The sequence below is a fragment of the Lupinus angustifolius genome, unplaced genomic scaffold (assembly GCF_001865875.1).
Source record: "Lupinus angustifolius cultivar Tanjil unplaced genomic scaffold, LupAngTanjil_v1.0 Scaffold_6_153, whole genome shotgun sequence".
NCBI classification, from domain to species: domain Eukaryota; kingdom Viridiplantae; phylum Streptophyta; class Magnoliopsida; order Fabales; family Fabaceae; genus Lupinus; species Lupinus angustifolius.
The window spans coordinates 24,596-39,631 of NW_017717589.1; the positions used below are offsets into that span (position 1 = coordinate 24,596).

The window sequence follows — 15,036 nt, forward strand, 5'->3', positions numbered from 1 at the left end:
TGCATTTATCATATTTTTTTTTTAAAAGATTACACTTATTTTTTATACAGGGGTGATCAGTGTAATGAAAGTATAAAAATTAGGGGAGGTTTGTGTAGGTGTAAAAAAGTGATGAATAGTTTGTATAATTTCACAAAAAGTCAGAAGTGTGAGTGTAATTTACTCTACTTGAATATATCCAACAATTCTCCCTTCAAGTGTTTGTGTGTCACACACTTACTCATGATACACATATGTCCACCATGTCTTAGTCAAACTATTAACTGGAATACTAATTGTTAGATCATACCTTGGAGTCACCAACCACAGGGTGCACAAATATGATAACACATTTTAAACAAAAACCCTAAGAATATAAATTTATGAATATTTTCCATTTATACAGTGATTCATTCATACTCTCATATCTACGACTTCACACTTACAATATCTCCAACATGCCACAAACATTACTATTCAATTGAAATGTTATGACGTGAATACAAAAATTGTGAGCATTAGACATAAGCAACTAGACTGGTAACCAATTATTATATTATAATGATTATCTAGTGCATAAGTTTGACATTATGTTGTCCAACTTTATATCTACATTATGGGATAACACAAATCCTTGTACAAAAAAATGTCCTCCGTTTATTACTTCCAAAAGGAAGTAATTTAGATTGTAATTTTCGTTATCATGTAAATATTATCTTCTATTTAATGTAGACAACACGTTCTGAAGCTCAACTTGAAGCAATGCCACTGTTTGTTGAGATCAAAGAAACTGCTCACGTTGAAAATTAAATGGCACTGTAGCAGCACATTATCACTAATATGTGCAAAACATGATAATATCCAATTCTAACATGAAAATCCTACAATATTGAGAGAAAAACTGATAAAAGCTTATATTTGGTTTATGGTTAAAAGTTGAAGGATCTAAACTTATTTCGGCCTAAAACCTTAATGAAATAAACACATAGGCCCCTCAATGAAACAAACATAAAGGTCATCCTACTTTCATTGTACTCTTTTAACTCATTGCTTAGAATAATCAAATAGCAATATTACTTCTACAAAAATCATTAATCCTTGCATAAAACCTTAGTTTAAAAAATGAGTTCCTGGCCACTGTAGCACATGTGTGACACAAGGCCACTGTAGCACAAGATGTCATCTTCACTATCCTCCTACCTGACACAACTTGTCTGCTTTCCAAACTCAACATTTGGAATCGAGCTGAATCTAATCGGGAATCTAATACTGTTTCTCTTATTCAAAAAATATTGAATTCGCTCCAAAAAAATAAAGCTAAGACAGGTAAGATAGACCTATCTCACATCTCTTCTAATGAAAATCAAAGTGCAATCATTAAGTATGCTAGATAAACTTCTCACATTTGCGACCGGTCTTGGGAAATGGGAGACTTCAGAATCATAGATATACACTAAATCAAAACACAAACTATTTCCTCAATTACCCTCCCAAACTGAACTCATACACATACCCTAAACCAAAACACAAACTATTAGCTATTTTTTGCAGGTGAAGATATATACATACACATAAAATGACTTATCTAATCCAATAATATTACCAATAGTTCACTTTTTCAAATAAAAATAGTTCAAACAGTCCACTTTTTATCTATGAAAACTTAAAATCCTACTAGAGTATGAAATAACCCATGGTCAAGTCAATAGAAAAACTAAAGCAATGACCACAGGGAATATCCTCAAGCAAAACATTGATCTATGCATGTACTACTAACAGAAACGCTAACAAACTAAATAAAGAGCATTGCATACAAAACTAAACACACAAATAACAATGAACAACTCTCTTATAACAAAATTAATCTCTTCAATAACATCAAATAAATTATATGTCATTTCAAATGCGATTCAAACTAAAGACAATATCAAAGACAATTACTAGGATTCAAATTTAAACAATAGCATTGGCTGCACTTGCAATTCTAGGCCACAGATCAGCACACTCCTTTCCAATTGGACCAGTGATAGCAGAACCTACAATTACATTGTAACACAATTATGCATAAAACAATAAAACCAACATCTTGGGAAAAAATATACTTTGAATATTATAACAAGAGCACTCCAATTGAAACTGATGAAGACACATAAACACAAAATACCAACATGGCTTCATATCTTGCTATCATTCATAAATAGAATATATACCCGAAGAAAAAGATAATACCTTTCATTTCACCCTTGGGATTCACAATAACACCAGCATTATCTACATAAATGAAAAACCAATGGAGTCAGGAGCTGGTTCACAAACATAGTACACACAAAAATAAAGGGGGGAAATAAGCGACAAAAACTAAAATCCAGGTCAAACAAAAATCATTAAAGCCAAAATTATCATACATAGAAACTTACTTCTCTAAGCTTTTCTCACAAAAATAAATATATAATGTTTCTATAAGAAAAAAATAAATCCGTCAATTTTTACAAAGAACCCAAATCTTACATTGAACTTTTTTTCAGAAGCAGGGTGAAACAAAAAGTTTCATAATTACTGTCAATTGCAAAATAAATTCTGACTTACATAAAAACATAACATTAGAATCATCTGCTTTAGAAAAGTAAAAAGTAAGTAGAGGTTAAAATAAATGTTACATGACTCCCAAAGATGAATATAAAAATGTATGCACAAGACGGTGTAAAACAATGTCATTGCATCAATCATCATCTATGTTTAATCATTATTGAATCTTTATAAAAGTACTATAAATGAATAGTGAATAGTGGATGATATATTGACAGTGAATATATTTTTTTACAGTTACAATGCATATATTATACTCCATAAATAAATGCGACCTTAATATAGGTTGACAACAAAAACCTTAATACATATATATACCAGCACTGAAATGTTACATGACTATATCAATAAAAAACACAATTATGATCTATAACAATTGAATGAAAATGAAACTGAATGAAAGAAACATGAAGATGGAATAATAGGTACTACCTTCGAAGTACATGAAAACACCGTCCTTTCGGCGCCAAGGTTTACGCTGTCTAACAATAACAGCTGGAAGAACCTTCTTACGCAGATCTGGCTTTCCTTTCTTCACTGTAGCCATCACCATGTCACCAACACAAGCAGAAGGTAAACGATTCAAACGACCTTTGATCCCCTTCACTGAAATTATGTATAGATTCTTCGCGCCAGTGTTGTCAGCGCAGTTCACCGTCGCCGCCACCGGGAGACCCAGCGACATTCGGAACTTGTTGCCCGCCGATCCTCCCCTACCTGAGTAAGATCACACATAATAATAAAGTTTGGTTAATTCATTTATTTTAAATTGCACTCCACAACCGCAATTTAAAACATTGATTAAGTTATAAAAACTATACATACCTCGCTTTGACATTTTTTTGAGTCTTGATCATGCAAGAGAGGGAGAAACTGCGCTCTGTGTTGTATATATGTGTGGCATTCTAAGACTAGGGTTTAAGAATTCAGGCCTCAATGGGCCAGGCCCTGATGGATGGGATTTTGTTGGATTCGCTCTCTGATCCAGGCCCATTATTCGATCGGATATTGATGCCATACCTTGTTTTAGCTACTTTTTTGTTATTTTTGCATCACATACCCTTAACTCCTTAGGGGTACCTTTAAAAATAAAATCTGAATAAAATTTTGCAGCATTATTATTTAATGGTTACATCCCAAGGTTGTCCTATGATTTTATAGGAATGCAAAATTTTACACTTCCGTTTGAAACCATAAGTGTAAAATTTTATAAAAAAAACAATTGTCGTCCAATTTCAAGATATTAAATAAATTTGACGGTGAATTTGGCATCATCTATCAACTTAGTTATTAACTTCCACAAATTTCCAACCAAAACAATTGTTTATCCATTTGGATGAATAAAAAGTAGTTAAACTATAATGTATCAGAGACTGAATTTGCAAACACTTTGAACTAAATTTGCTTGCCACATTGAAACATGATCAACACGAATAATCAAACTCATTTATAGACACTAATACGACATGCTACCTTTTGCAAATGCAAAACCATATAACTATTGTCGTCCATTTCTTCCCAAACTTCATTTGAAGACTCACCTTCTTACTCTTAATTGCAGCAATGCCTTTGCAAGAGATTTAAACAGTAACACACAGGGGTGTAAGCAGTTCCGGTTTAAACTGCGAAACCGATGGAACTGAACCGAACTAAACCGAAAATGTGGTTCGGTTCAGTTTCGCGGTTCGGTTCATTTTTCAAGGAACCGTTTATGTTCGATTCGGTTTATCGTTTGAGAAATTTAGGAACCGTTGAAACCGAACCGAATCGCATATTAAAGAAATATATATTAGGGATTAAGGAATAATATCATTGTTTAAATTAATTTTCTAGCTTAAATTATCAATTTTTGTGTGAATTGTAGTGTTACATATGTTACTAAATTGTTATTAAGTTAGTATTATATATGTTATTAGTTACTAAATTGTTTCCTAATGTCATATGATTTAGAACATATTTTCCAACTTTTGTGATATTGAGTTTGAAACCAACATATATCATATATTGTTATACATGTATTGTTACATATATTACTAATTATGAGATGTAAGGTTATAAATGTAACTATTATATATTTTACTAATTGATATATATGTTACTAATCACGAATTGTATTGTTATATATGATTCATAATTTTTTATAATAATAGTAGTAATGTTTATCCTTTTATGATAAACAATATCCCTTAGTGATACATTTTGAATTTTCAATTGATGAAAGATTTTTTTTATAAAAAATAAATGTAAAAACCGTGGAACTGAACCATTCAAGAGCGGTTCAGTTCTTATAGTTAAAGTTACGGTTAATTGAGCGGAACCGAACCATATGTTTTTTATCAGTTCGGTCACTAAAATGCACCAAAAACCGAACCGAATTTTTACACTCCTAGTAACACATCTTTTATCTTACGATGTATGTTACTCCATATGTCATTTAATGCAATTGATTAAAAATATATATTTAAATTAAAAATCTAATAATTAAATATATTTCTTACCAATTACATCAAGTGTAAAGTGATAGTACTCCTGATTTAAACTCATACACTCACAAGTCACGTTCTACCATTTAATCAACTGCAAATTGGAGACACAAACTTGCCCTTTTCAGATATAGACATATGCTCATTTATGACTACTCAGGTCCAGTATCTAAAAAGAAACTGAGTATTTATTTCAATCTGCATTGCCCACTACATCCTACATAAATGAGACATTTATTAGCTACACTAGTTATGTATCTGTACTAATGGAGCAATTACCGCAAGTACCACATTCATTGCCACTAAGAAAAGTTGGAGTTATTAGGCAGAGTTACTAATGAATTGATTTGAAAAGATTTATACTCTAGTTGCCTTCTTTTTCCTTTCCCTTGTTTTTTTGTTAACTTTAAGCTTTACAAACCACACTTGTAACTAGTTGCTAAGATTTCAGATCCTAGCAATAGCAAAATGGGCTATTAACTTTTCCATCTTTTAAAGCATTTAACAACAAATACCAGAAAAAATGTGTAAACAGTTAATCTGTCATGCATTGAGCACAAAATAAAATTCCACACACAAATATCCTTTGGCATTCAATAAACCCCTATGATGTTGCAGTAAAACACCAAAGGTTCAGATTTGCTACTGTCTATAGGTTCTTAACCTTTTTCTTTGTCTTTTGGGCTATGACTGCATAATATTTCTCAGATAGGTAAACAAAGTAGCTACTCTAGAACTTCAGAGCAAAACAATGAGAAACAAAAAGAAACTAATTCAGTGAGTTGGGTCTTTGTTACAACTCATCCATGGCATGTTCTGACAGAAAAATTGGTTTTGCAGATAATGGCTATCATCTTGCAATTGATGATCTATTGGATCCTGCATCATGAGAGAGTAAAAGGAATTAGTAACATTCCAAAAATTGCTTCAAACACAGGATCAAGAAGTGCAGCTTGTGGAACCTCAATATCCACAACCTTATTTTAGCTAAATGGAATTTTAAGCATATAATCTGTCCAGTAGCTTCTCACGGTATCGTAATAACAATAACTTGAATTCAATGGAATCATCATTAGCATTAAGATAACTGCAATGCCCTTTCGGATAGGAATTTTTGAAGAAAATCCCAAGAGAGTTTGGTACAAGTTGTTCTCCAAAAGTTAAATAATTCAACTTCCAAAAAAAAATTAACACCTTTTTTTCTGTTGACCTATATCTTCACAACCTAAAACTTTAGCTTTTCTACATCCACTTTCTTTACACAGTACACACCCACAAAATGTTCAAATTTATGCCCATTACCAATAAATGGAAGATTGAACTTACTATTTGATCGTTTCATGTTCCTGCAGAATTTACTGCCGCATCTGCACTGGAACAGCTCAACAGGTTGATCTTGGTCATCAAAGTTAATGCCATAATCCTGCAGAAACACCATCCATATAAGCTTTTCCAAAGGAAAAAATTTCAACAGCTAAATAATATGAAGAAAGTAAACTATATAAAAATTAGAAGCTGTACAAGATGCTTAGTAATCAGTATAAAAGTAACATATGGTGTACGAAATGCAAAGTAACCAACGCACGGGAGGCGTAGAAGAAAATGTAAAACGTGTGATCGTAACACGGATCATAAAATCCTACCAAATATTGATTTTTTAGACATACATACACAGAGAATAATAAAATCTTCAACTTTCCCCATTGCTATAAACAACAAAATTAACTAGCAGCAGTTGATAAAACTAACATGTCAACATAATCAACTGAAGTGTTTGATAGCAAAAAACACCAACAACTATCAGAGCCTAGTATTATATTATACACATATTCTATGATATATGTTGAAGATGAAGATGATAATAAGGAAAAGTCTTGAAAATGAAGTCACTGGGAGTTTCTGTTTGTGGCTGTAACTTCTACTTCTATTCTGGATATGGTTTGTTTGTTATTTTTCAATTTAGGGGTTAAGAGAATTTTGGGCGGGTCAAATGATTTTGGATCATGGGTTTCCCCTTCTATATGGGTTTAAAAGATGAGGATTTTGCAATTTCGGGTCTTTGCCACAAAAATAGAAAATTACAGCGAGACAACGATTTTACAATCCTGCAATCTTCCCTGGCGATCTCACTGCGTTGGTGACATCACATTTAGAATGGGCACGCGACTCGCTAACTCTTGAAAACTTGTAAAGATCGGTAGATCTTACGAGTTAAATCGCGATCTTAACTACTATGAGCGCACCTAGCAATTTTCAATTAAGTAGCCAATAACAAATAAAATTTTAACTCGACCATGATTTACTCAAAATCTCTCAACCTTGTATGTTGTCACTAATTGTGCGCTAGTTGTTAATAACTAGCAATTAATATACACTGTTAAAAAACAGAAGTAAGCAATGCCATATAGGACCATTCACCAAACATATTAGAGAAACAAACACACACCCAAGTAAGCTCTTCTTGTGCAGCTATTTCTCTGGATGTGAAGAAGGCAAGCTGCACATTTTAACATATTAGAAGCATCAGTAAGCAACGTGTTCTACGGAGTCTGTCTTGCAAAAAAATGTTAATTAAAAACTGCAGGTGGAATTTTGAGCATTTGCTAAGTTCTTACATGATAGTAGTTATGATTGGGGCACTCAACTTCAACTGGGATCTCAACCAAGTTTGCATCAAAACATCTGCCAAAATGAAGTAGATTCATTAAAAATGTATTAAAATACAATTTCCAAATAAAGAATCCAGTGTCTACCAATCCACTCTTTAGAGTTAGTTTATAGTTGATAGTAACACCATCATGCCATCTACAGCATGCTGATGAAAGGAACCATGCTCTGCTACAATGCAGTCATTAATTTCTTAATACCTGTGATTAATGAACCTTGCAGCATTTCCATATGATCCTGCATCCAAGCAAAGAGCTTCTTTATCCTCCATAACTCCTGAATCCCAATTTGCATCCAATAGAATTGGGTAGGTACGTTTCCCAGTTTTGGGATATTTGATGTTCCTCCCATGCAACTCTTTGACAGTTAAAATTTCTCCAACAAACTCACATACAAATGCCCCTTGTGGAAGGTCCTCCAAGGTGCGAAGACCCCACCCTTTTCCTTCTGAAGTTAAAAACACCTGTGTAGCAGATAATTATTAGATAAAATTTATTAAAACAATGTTCTATAAAGTAGAAAAAGCATTTGAAGAAAGAAAATAATGGTTTAACATCACCTCATTGACCTTTACATGTCAGAAAATGTATTTGCTTACTAATGTTAAAGATTTCTAAACTACTACTAACCTCCAATTTGCAAGTTATTCCTCGCTGAATAACACGATTGCCACATTTTTTCCCGCAACCACATTTGCTCCAGCACTCTTTAATAAACTTCCTCTTCAAATGTCCTTTACATGGTTCTAAACAACCATCACTCATTGATCTTTCAAGCGGGCAGTCTTTGCAATAAAAATAATGTTGAGGGTGATGACTGATGGCAATACAATCTTTCAAGAAATCTTCCTTCAGCAGGCCTTGTGCAGTATATGCAAATTCACCCCCAGTTTTATTTGCACAAAAACATGGTTTTGATGACAATACACAATTGCCCATACAAGTTGAACAACAATCCTCATTTCCAATACGAGATAGAGAAATCTTGACTTGAGCATCTCGGAACACAACACTTCGGCGTACATAGTGAAAGAGCGGTGGGGAATCAGTACTAGTATTATTTACCCATGCAATTTTCACATTCTCTTCTCCCTTTGTTAGGTCATTAACATATTGGCAAGTCCTTATTTCAGTTGTAGGATGATGCTTTGAAACAAGCATTGAACTGGGTGAATTAGGAAATACAACATCCACCAACAACTTTCCATCATCACTTTCAATAAAATCATTAGTTCCGACCTTCTTGGAAACTGGTATAGTATCATCCAGGCCACTTGGGTAGGGTTTAGAATCGGGAATTTGTGGTGCAACCAAGTCAGCGGAAGATATATCATTGATCGATCCATTTTCTTTATTTCCTTCGACAAGCAGGGTCTCAAATTCCTCAGGCTCCATTGACACGTTAACAGATGGTGATATCTTAACAGATCCTTCCTGTGAGACAGCATTTGATATATCAGTAATTAACACATAAGGTCACATATATCTCTTTAGGGTCTATTTGCGAGTTGGTTTTTGGATAGGGGAGGGATACTTGAGAGCCATCTTACAGTTGTAGTTCATGACTCCCAAGTCTTTCCCTTCCCTCCGAAAACCAATTCACAAATAGACCCTAACAATTTTCAGACAGAAAAATTAAGGTCGGTAATTTAATATGTTTTCAGGTTGTCCTCTTTCACTCTTATAAGTTCATCACAACTATGCAAAGGAAATCCAGTCCACAATACTATGTGCTGCAGAGCAGAGAAATTTTTACCTCTCCCATAGCAGACAAGTTTATCTCAACGTTAGAAGCTGCTTCTTTATGCGAAGAAAGAAGAATATCTTCACCTCCAACTTCTCCATCTCTGCAATGCAATGCCACTGTGTCATCGCCATCTTGCTTTTCAGCTGCAGTTACCTCTCCCACAGCTGACGAAGCTATCTCAACATTAGAAGGCACTTCTTCATGTGAGGAAGGAAGAATATCTTGAGCTCCAACTTCTCCATCTCTGCATGGCAATGCAACAGTGTCATGCCCATCTTGCTTTTCAGTTGCATTTACCTCTCCCGCAGCTGGTGAGGCAATTTCAACATTAGAAGCTGCTACTTCATGTGAGGAAGGAAGAATATCTTGTGCTCTAACTTTGCCATCTCTGCATGGCAATGACACAGTGTCATGGCCATCTTGCTTTTCAGCTGCACCATTATTAATTGAAGAGTCCCTTCCACTTGATTGTTCTTTTGAGGGAGAAATAGTCCAAAATAAAACTCATCAACAATCATCAATACAAAATTGAAAGTGAATTCGCAACACGATATAAGAAAAAATGGAAACACAATAATTTGATGAAAAAATAAATGGCAGAAAAGAAACATTTTCGTAGGCTTTAAGACAGAAATATAAGAGCATTTCTGATGCTAGTAATTTGGGTTCCTTCCGCATATACAAGAAACAGACATCATAAGCATCTTGTGAAAAACATTCTAGAAACTCAGAAGTGATACAACATAGAACACAATACTATATAACATGGACACATGGTTATGGCAAATCATAAAAACTAAACTACTATACACGATACGTCTATGATATAGACATAAAACTAATATAAGATTGACATAAAAGTACAAATCATAAACTAAAAGAGATGCATGATGTTTTATTAGTTAGCATGGATAATTTAAACGTAATAAAATGCTAATTTTTATCTAATTGTTGAGATATTTCGATCTCTAGTAGTTAAAAATTCAAAAGGTAAATATAAAATGTTGTAAAATACAGTCAAGAGTGTCGGAAAGTGTCCAACACAGACTCATGACACAATGACTGGTGTTAAGTGTGTGTGCTTCCTAACATACAATCGTGATGCATGTAAAGACTTCATAAGTTTTTCTTGTATTTTCCTAATAAAGTTGTCCCGTCTACTCTGCACTGCAGGCTGCAGTACAAAGACCAAAATACATTACTTATTATTGGATTCAACAAAAGTTGACCATGGAGTAAACGTCATAAAAAAGATACCATACTACTAAAAACAAACACAGGCAGATGGTAAGAAACTTTTTTAATAAAAAGAAAGTAAGATTGTAAGAAACTTCTGAAGGCATAATCAGTTAAATACCAGGAAGAATCATTGAAAGGGGGACTGCAAACTCTGGCATGTCATCGATGGGCTCATCCTTTGGTATGATCAAGGGTACTGCTGGGGGTGCTCTTTCAGATGCAAGCCTTCTCCTTCTATAAGTAACATTAGGTGATACAGGTTGCTTTCCCTTGTCAACAATACTATCACATGGTGGAAGTTGGCGTGTTTCGTTTTGTGCATTTCCATCAGATAAAACTGCTGTGCTTTGATGCTTCCGTCCGTAACTACTTTCAGGTACTGTCCCATCTTCTAATTTAGGAATTTTCAATGGATAGCCAGCTGAGCTGGGGCCAGAGCTAGTCGGAGGAGGCAAAGATTGAGTCTCTTGACCTCTTAAACGTGACCTCTTCAAAGGTTGCAATGGCTCATCTTGCAGATGAGCTTCTTCATCATCTGCCCTTCCTTCCTGACAATTTGAAACGCCAGATGACATTTCAGCAGCTATAGACTAATAATATGATGCACGTGTACTCCTAAATGGTTTCCATAAGAGTACTACATACATATAGTACCAATACTTCTTGAGTGCACATGTGTGCGTACCCAATACTCACTTGATGAGTAGGTACACATATCACTCAAATAGAAGTCCATTCATTGAAAACAAGTTTTGTTGCTAAGTTGTTTCTTTTGCTACAAAATGAAACATTATGGAAATTATATATCACATGACTTAATTTGTTTATTGTTTGTGTTTTTCATTTCTATATGATATATCCAGTTATACCCATCCTAGTTTTTTCGAATTTTATCAAATCCCATACTGATACATGTGCAACTTAGTTAACATCAAGAAAAAATGTAAATGGCTCAGAAAGATAGGATAACAAGTGTTATATACATCAACTCTCTTGTTTTTATTTTTATGAACCGGCTCCGGCTCCGACTCTGGTACCTGTTAAATGAAACCAGACAATAGATGAGAGTTTGTAGAGTAGACCATAGTGTGGATTAACAAATACAAAATATATGGTAAAGTGGGAAATACACCTTATTTTCATCCTCCTCAAATATTGCATCTGCCAGAGCTCTATAGTTCTCTTCTTCAATCAGTTCCCAGTTCTTATCATACAGCTTAAGAAGTTTCTTTAGTACTGGCTTCACTTTTGATACATGAATCCCAAGATTTGCCATTGCGCTATAGGCTGCTACCACTTTTGGATTGCGCCCCATTTATGATCAGCCAACAATTACTTCTGCTACACACTGCCCAATACAAATAAATTTCAGAGAATTCAGAGATGAGAAGATACAATATAAGAATTATGAGCAATTAGCACTCCTGGACATTCTTTATGGCTGTAGAACAAGACAAAACAAATCAAAATATATGGATTTTATGCTTCTTTAGTGTACTTAATACAAAAGTGAAACATTTTGGTTGCACTAAAAGGGATGAACCAAAGATAATAGAACATTACATCTTGTTCCATAAGGTTTTGTTTGCACAGCAAATACTACCTAAATGTCATCAAGCTTTGAGGTTGTATTTAGAAATCAGGTAACACACAGTTTAAAACAGGTATTGCAATCAGTGTAGCAAGCAAACCTGGAGATGATTATCCAAAGTAACTGGTGTCTGGTGCTGGCGAAAAGAAGTAAGATGCACAACGGCAACAATGTCACCTCAACAATGAGAGTACGAGATATGGTGTGTGTTTCAACTATGTATACCAGCAAACACACCTCTTGTAATGAACAAATCAATGAGAATTGGGAACCTTACAAGAATGGTTTGCTTACACGGGAATTTGAAAATGAGCAAACAGTTGATGCTTCTACCTAACTGCCATAACAAGAAGACAAGCAAATGAAAATTCACCGACCTGAAACTAAATTGAGTGAAAAATATGAACTCACTGAAGTGAAACCCAGTAAATAAATTAAAACACAGACAATAACAGAACATATATTCACTTGATAAAAAGATTTTAAGTTGCAGTCCGCAACATTAATGGTAGCCATTGTGGTTTTGGGAGTCTCTACAATAGCACCACATCCACAACTATGGTAAATGCAACATAACCACAACAATTGCCACAATCTAAAACCTTCTTTGAGAAGAAGAATAGACACTGAAGTTTACACCAACTAAGGCTTTGTTTGGCAAAACTAACTTGTAGCTGGGAGATTGTAGCTTATTGATGTGAAGCTAGTTGAAGGCTAACAATTGTGTGCCTATCTTATTGAACTAGAGTTATTTGGTAAAATTCATTGTGCGGCCCGATGCATGAGACTCTCATTTAGTGGGGTCTGGAGATGGTAGATGTACGCAGCCTTATCCCCGAAAGCAAAGTTGTTTCCAAGAAATAAAATCGTGAGCTCTTAGTCACTACGTAGAAACTTTCTCTTTGCATTAAGGCTCACTCTCTTAGTTGTGCCTGGAAAAAGCCTCTTCGTTTGTGACGGCGAGGTTGCATAAATCTACCATCGATATACCCCACTAGGCGGGAGCCTAGTGCACTAGGTAAAAGTAATTGTGCAACTAGCTATCATGTTGGTTTGGGGTAAAATTGACATTTGGGTAAAAATTGAAGGGCAAAAAAAAGACACGTGAATTGTTGGAAAAGCTTATAGCTTTTGGAAATAAGCTAGCTTTCAAAGGCTAGCATCTCTATTTTCAAAAGTTACAATATTTTATTATTATTTTTTCACCAAACAACCTCACAAGCTTTTTCTCTGAGTCGATCAGATATGATATACCAAATCAAGTTACAAGCTTGTCATGCCAAAACACACTTAACAATAAATAAATAAATAAAAAGATAAAGCTGAGTCAAAACCAAGAAGTGAACCAAAACAAGAGAGAAAATGAGAAATAGATATGACCCATGACAGAAAACAAATAAAAAGTGAAAGCCAGAAATAGAACACGAGCATGCATACACGCATTTCAAATTTCCATCAACCTGTGCGATAAAGAAAGATGCGGAACAATATTTTTTCGGTATTATCAAGGATACCCCTATCTCACACACTATGAATAAAGAACTAATCCTTTTGGGAATGCGGTTGTTCCTCTGAACGAGTGTCACTCCAACGCTTGACCTAGCACCGCTAGACCAAAGCCTTGTTAGTAGAATGGGGAACAATGTGATAACGAAAGATGAGGAACGAAACAATAGTATTGAATTTGTAAATTCAAGAAAGCTTCCAAATTGAAGAAAACAAAAATAAATATAAAATGAAAATGAAATGTAGGTAAAAATAATCATGACGAAATAAAAATATGAAATGAAATGGGTATTGGTTTGATTAAACTTTACCTCCCTCAGTGGTTTTTAGGTTATAGAGAGAGAGAGAAGAAAGATGAGTGATGAGTCAAACAAAGGTGATCGATGATTGTGGAGTTGGGTGGAATGGAATTGAAATCATCAATTACATTAGCTTAGTGGTGTTTGGTTCAAGGAATCTCGAATTTAATGTTTGGTGAAATTTTCGAAGAAAGAAAAAAAAATAGTTTTGATCTCAAAGTTTTTTAAATGACTTATTTTAGTTTTTATTATCAAGAATATGTTTGGTTGAGTCACATAACTCTTATTGTGAGTCACTTTTATTAGAATGGGTAATTATTCACCTTTCTTAAGGTTAATAAATATCAGAGAATTAATGAATATAAATTATCTCTTCGGGTTAATAAAAACGTGACATGTGTGCTATTTTGTTTATTTTTAAAAATATTTTTATAAAAAATGATGAAACATGACACATGTCAAGATTTCACTAGTAGAAGGAGATAACTTATCTCTTATACTCTTATACAAGGAGATATTCCATTCCCTATATCATTTCAAAACAAGTCTTCCTCTTTTTTATATGATTTTTTTATTCAATTTAGATAAAATCTATTAATTTTATATCTAAAACTTCATTGGTGTTTCCTACAGATTTTGTTGAATATAAATAATTTTGATGTGGTACCACAAATTATAAAGTGTAGTTTTGATTCATAAACATTTTTATTTTTGCATAATTTATCTCACAAAACTTTTTGTATAAATCTTTCATCCTCCATTTTTTATAATAATGTAAAAATGATTATCCTTTGTTAATTTTTTTTAGTACTATCAAAAGTATATTCTCATTCTTAGGTAATGAACTAATTTCATTCGGAGTTCATGATTATTCCTCCCAACAAGTGTTGTTGTTGTTAAGAATCGAACATTCAACCTTGGAAATTCAAAGAGACCTTAC

At 33.9% G+C, this 15,036-nt stretch overlaps 2 protein-coding genes across 5 annotated transcripts; both read right to left on the bottom strand.

Moving 5' to 3' along the window:
* Positions 1-1,798: 1,798 nt before the first annotated feature.
* On the bottom strand, positions 1,799-3,518 carry LOC109337455 (60S ribosomal protein L23). Its single transcript, XM_019574432.1, has 4 exons — positions 3,391-3,518; positions 2,998-3,282; positions 2,209-2,250; positions 1,799-2,015 (listed from the first exon to the last, which is right to left on the bottom strand). Exons 1-4 carry the CDS (start codon positions 3,401-3,403, stop codon positions 1,933-1,935), a joined length of 423 nt encoding a protein of 140 aa, XP_019429977.1. The 5' UTR covers positions 3,404-3,518; the 3' UTR covers positions 1,799-1,932.
* Positions 3,519-5,570: 2,052 nt separating this feature from the next.
* Positions 5,571-13,062, bottom strand: LOC109337456 (probable inactive histone-lysine N-methyltransferase SUVR2). 4 transcript variants are annotated; one of them, XM_019574436.1, is made up of 11 exons: positions 12,392-13,062; positions 11,833-12,038; positions 11,684-11,737; positions 10,819-11,248; positions 9,471-9,934; positions 8,345-9,148; positions 7,916-8,178; positions 7,664-7,730; positions 7,495-7,545; positions 6,375-6,471; positions 5,571-5,927 (listed from the first exon to the last, which is right to left on the bottom strand). In XM_019574436.1, the coding sequence occupies exons 2-11, from the start codon at positions 12,013-12,015 to the stop codon at positions 5,899-5,901; spliced, it is 2,442 nt and encodes an 813-aa protein (XP_019429981.1). In that variant the 5' UTR covers positions 12,016-12,038; positions 12,392-13,062; the 3' UTR covers positions 5,571-5,898. The 4 variants fall into 4 exon arrangements, with proteins under 4 accessions (XP_019429981.1, XP_019429980.1, XP_019429978.1 ...); XM_019574435.1 differs by having other exon boundaries at positions 11,833-12,041; XM_019574433.1 differs by having other exon boundaries at positions 11,833-12,048; positions 12,392-13,061.
* Between the last annotated feature and the right edge of the window lie 1,974 nt (positions 13,063-15,036).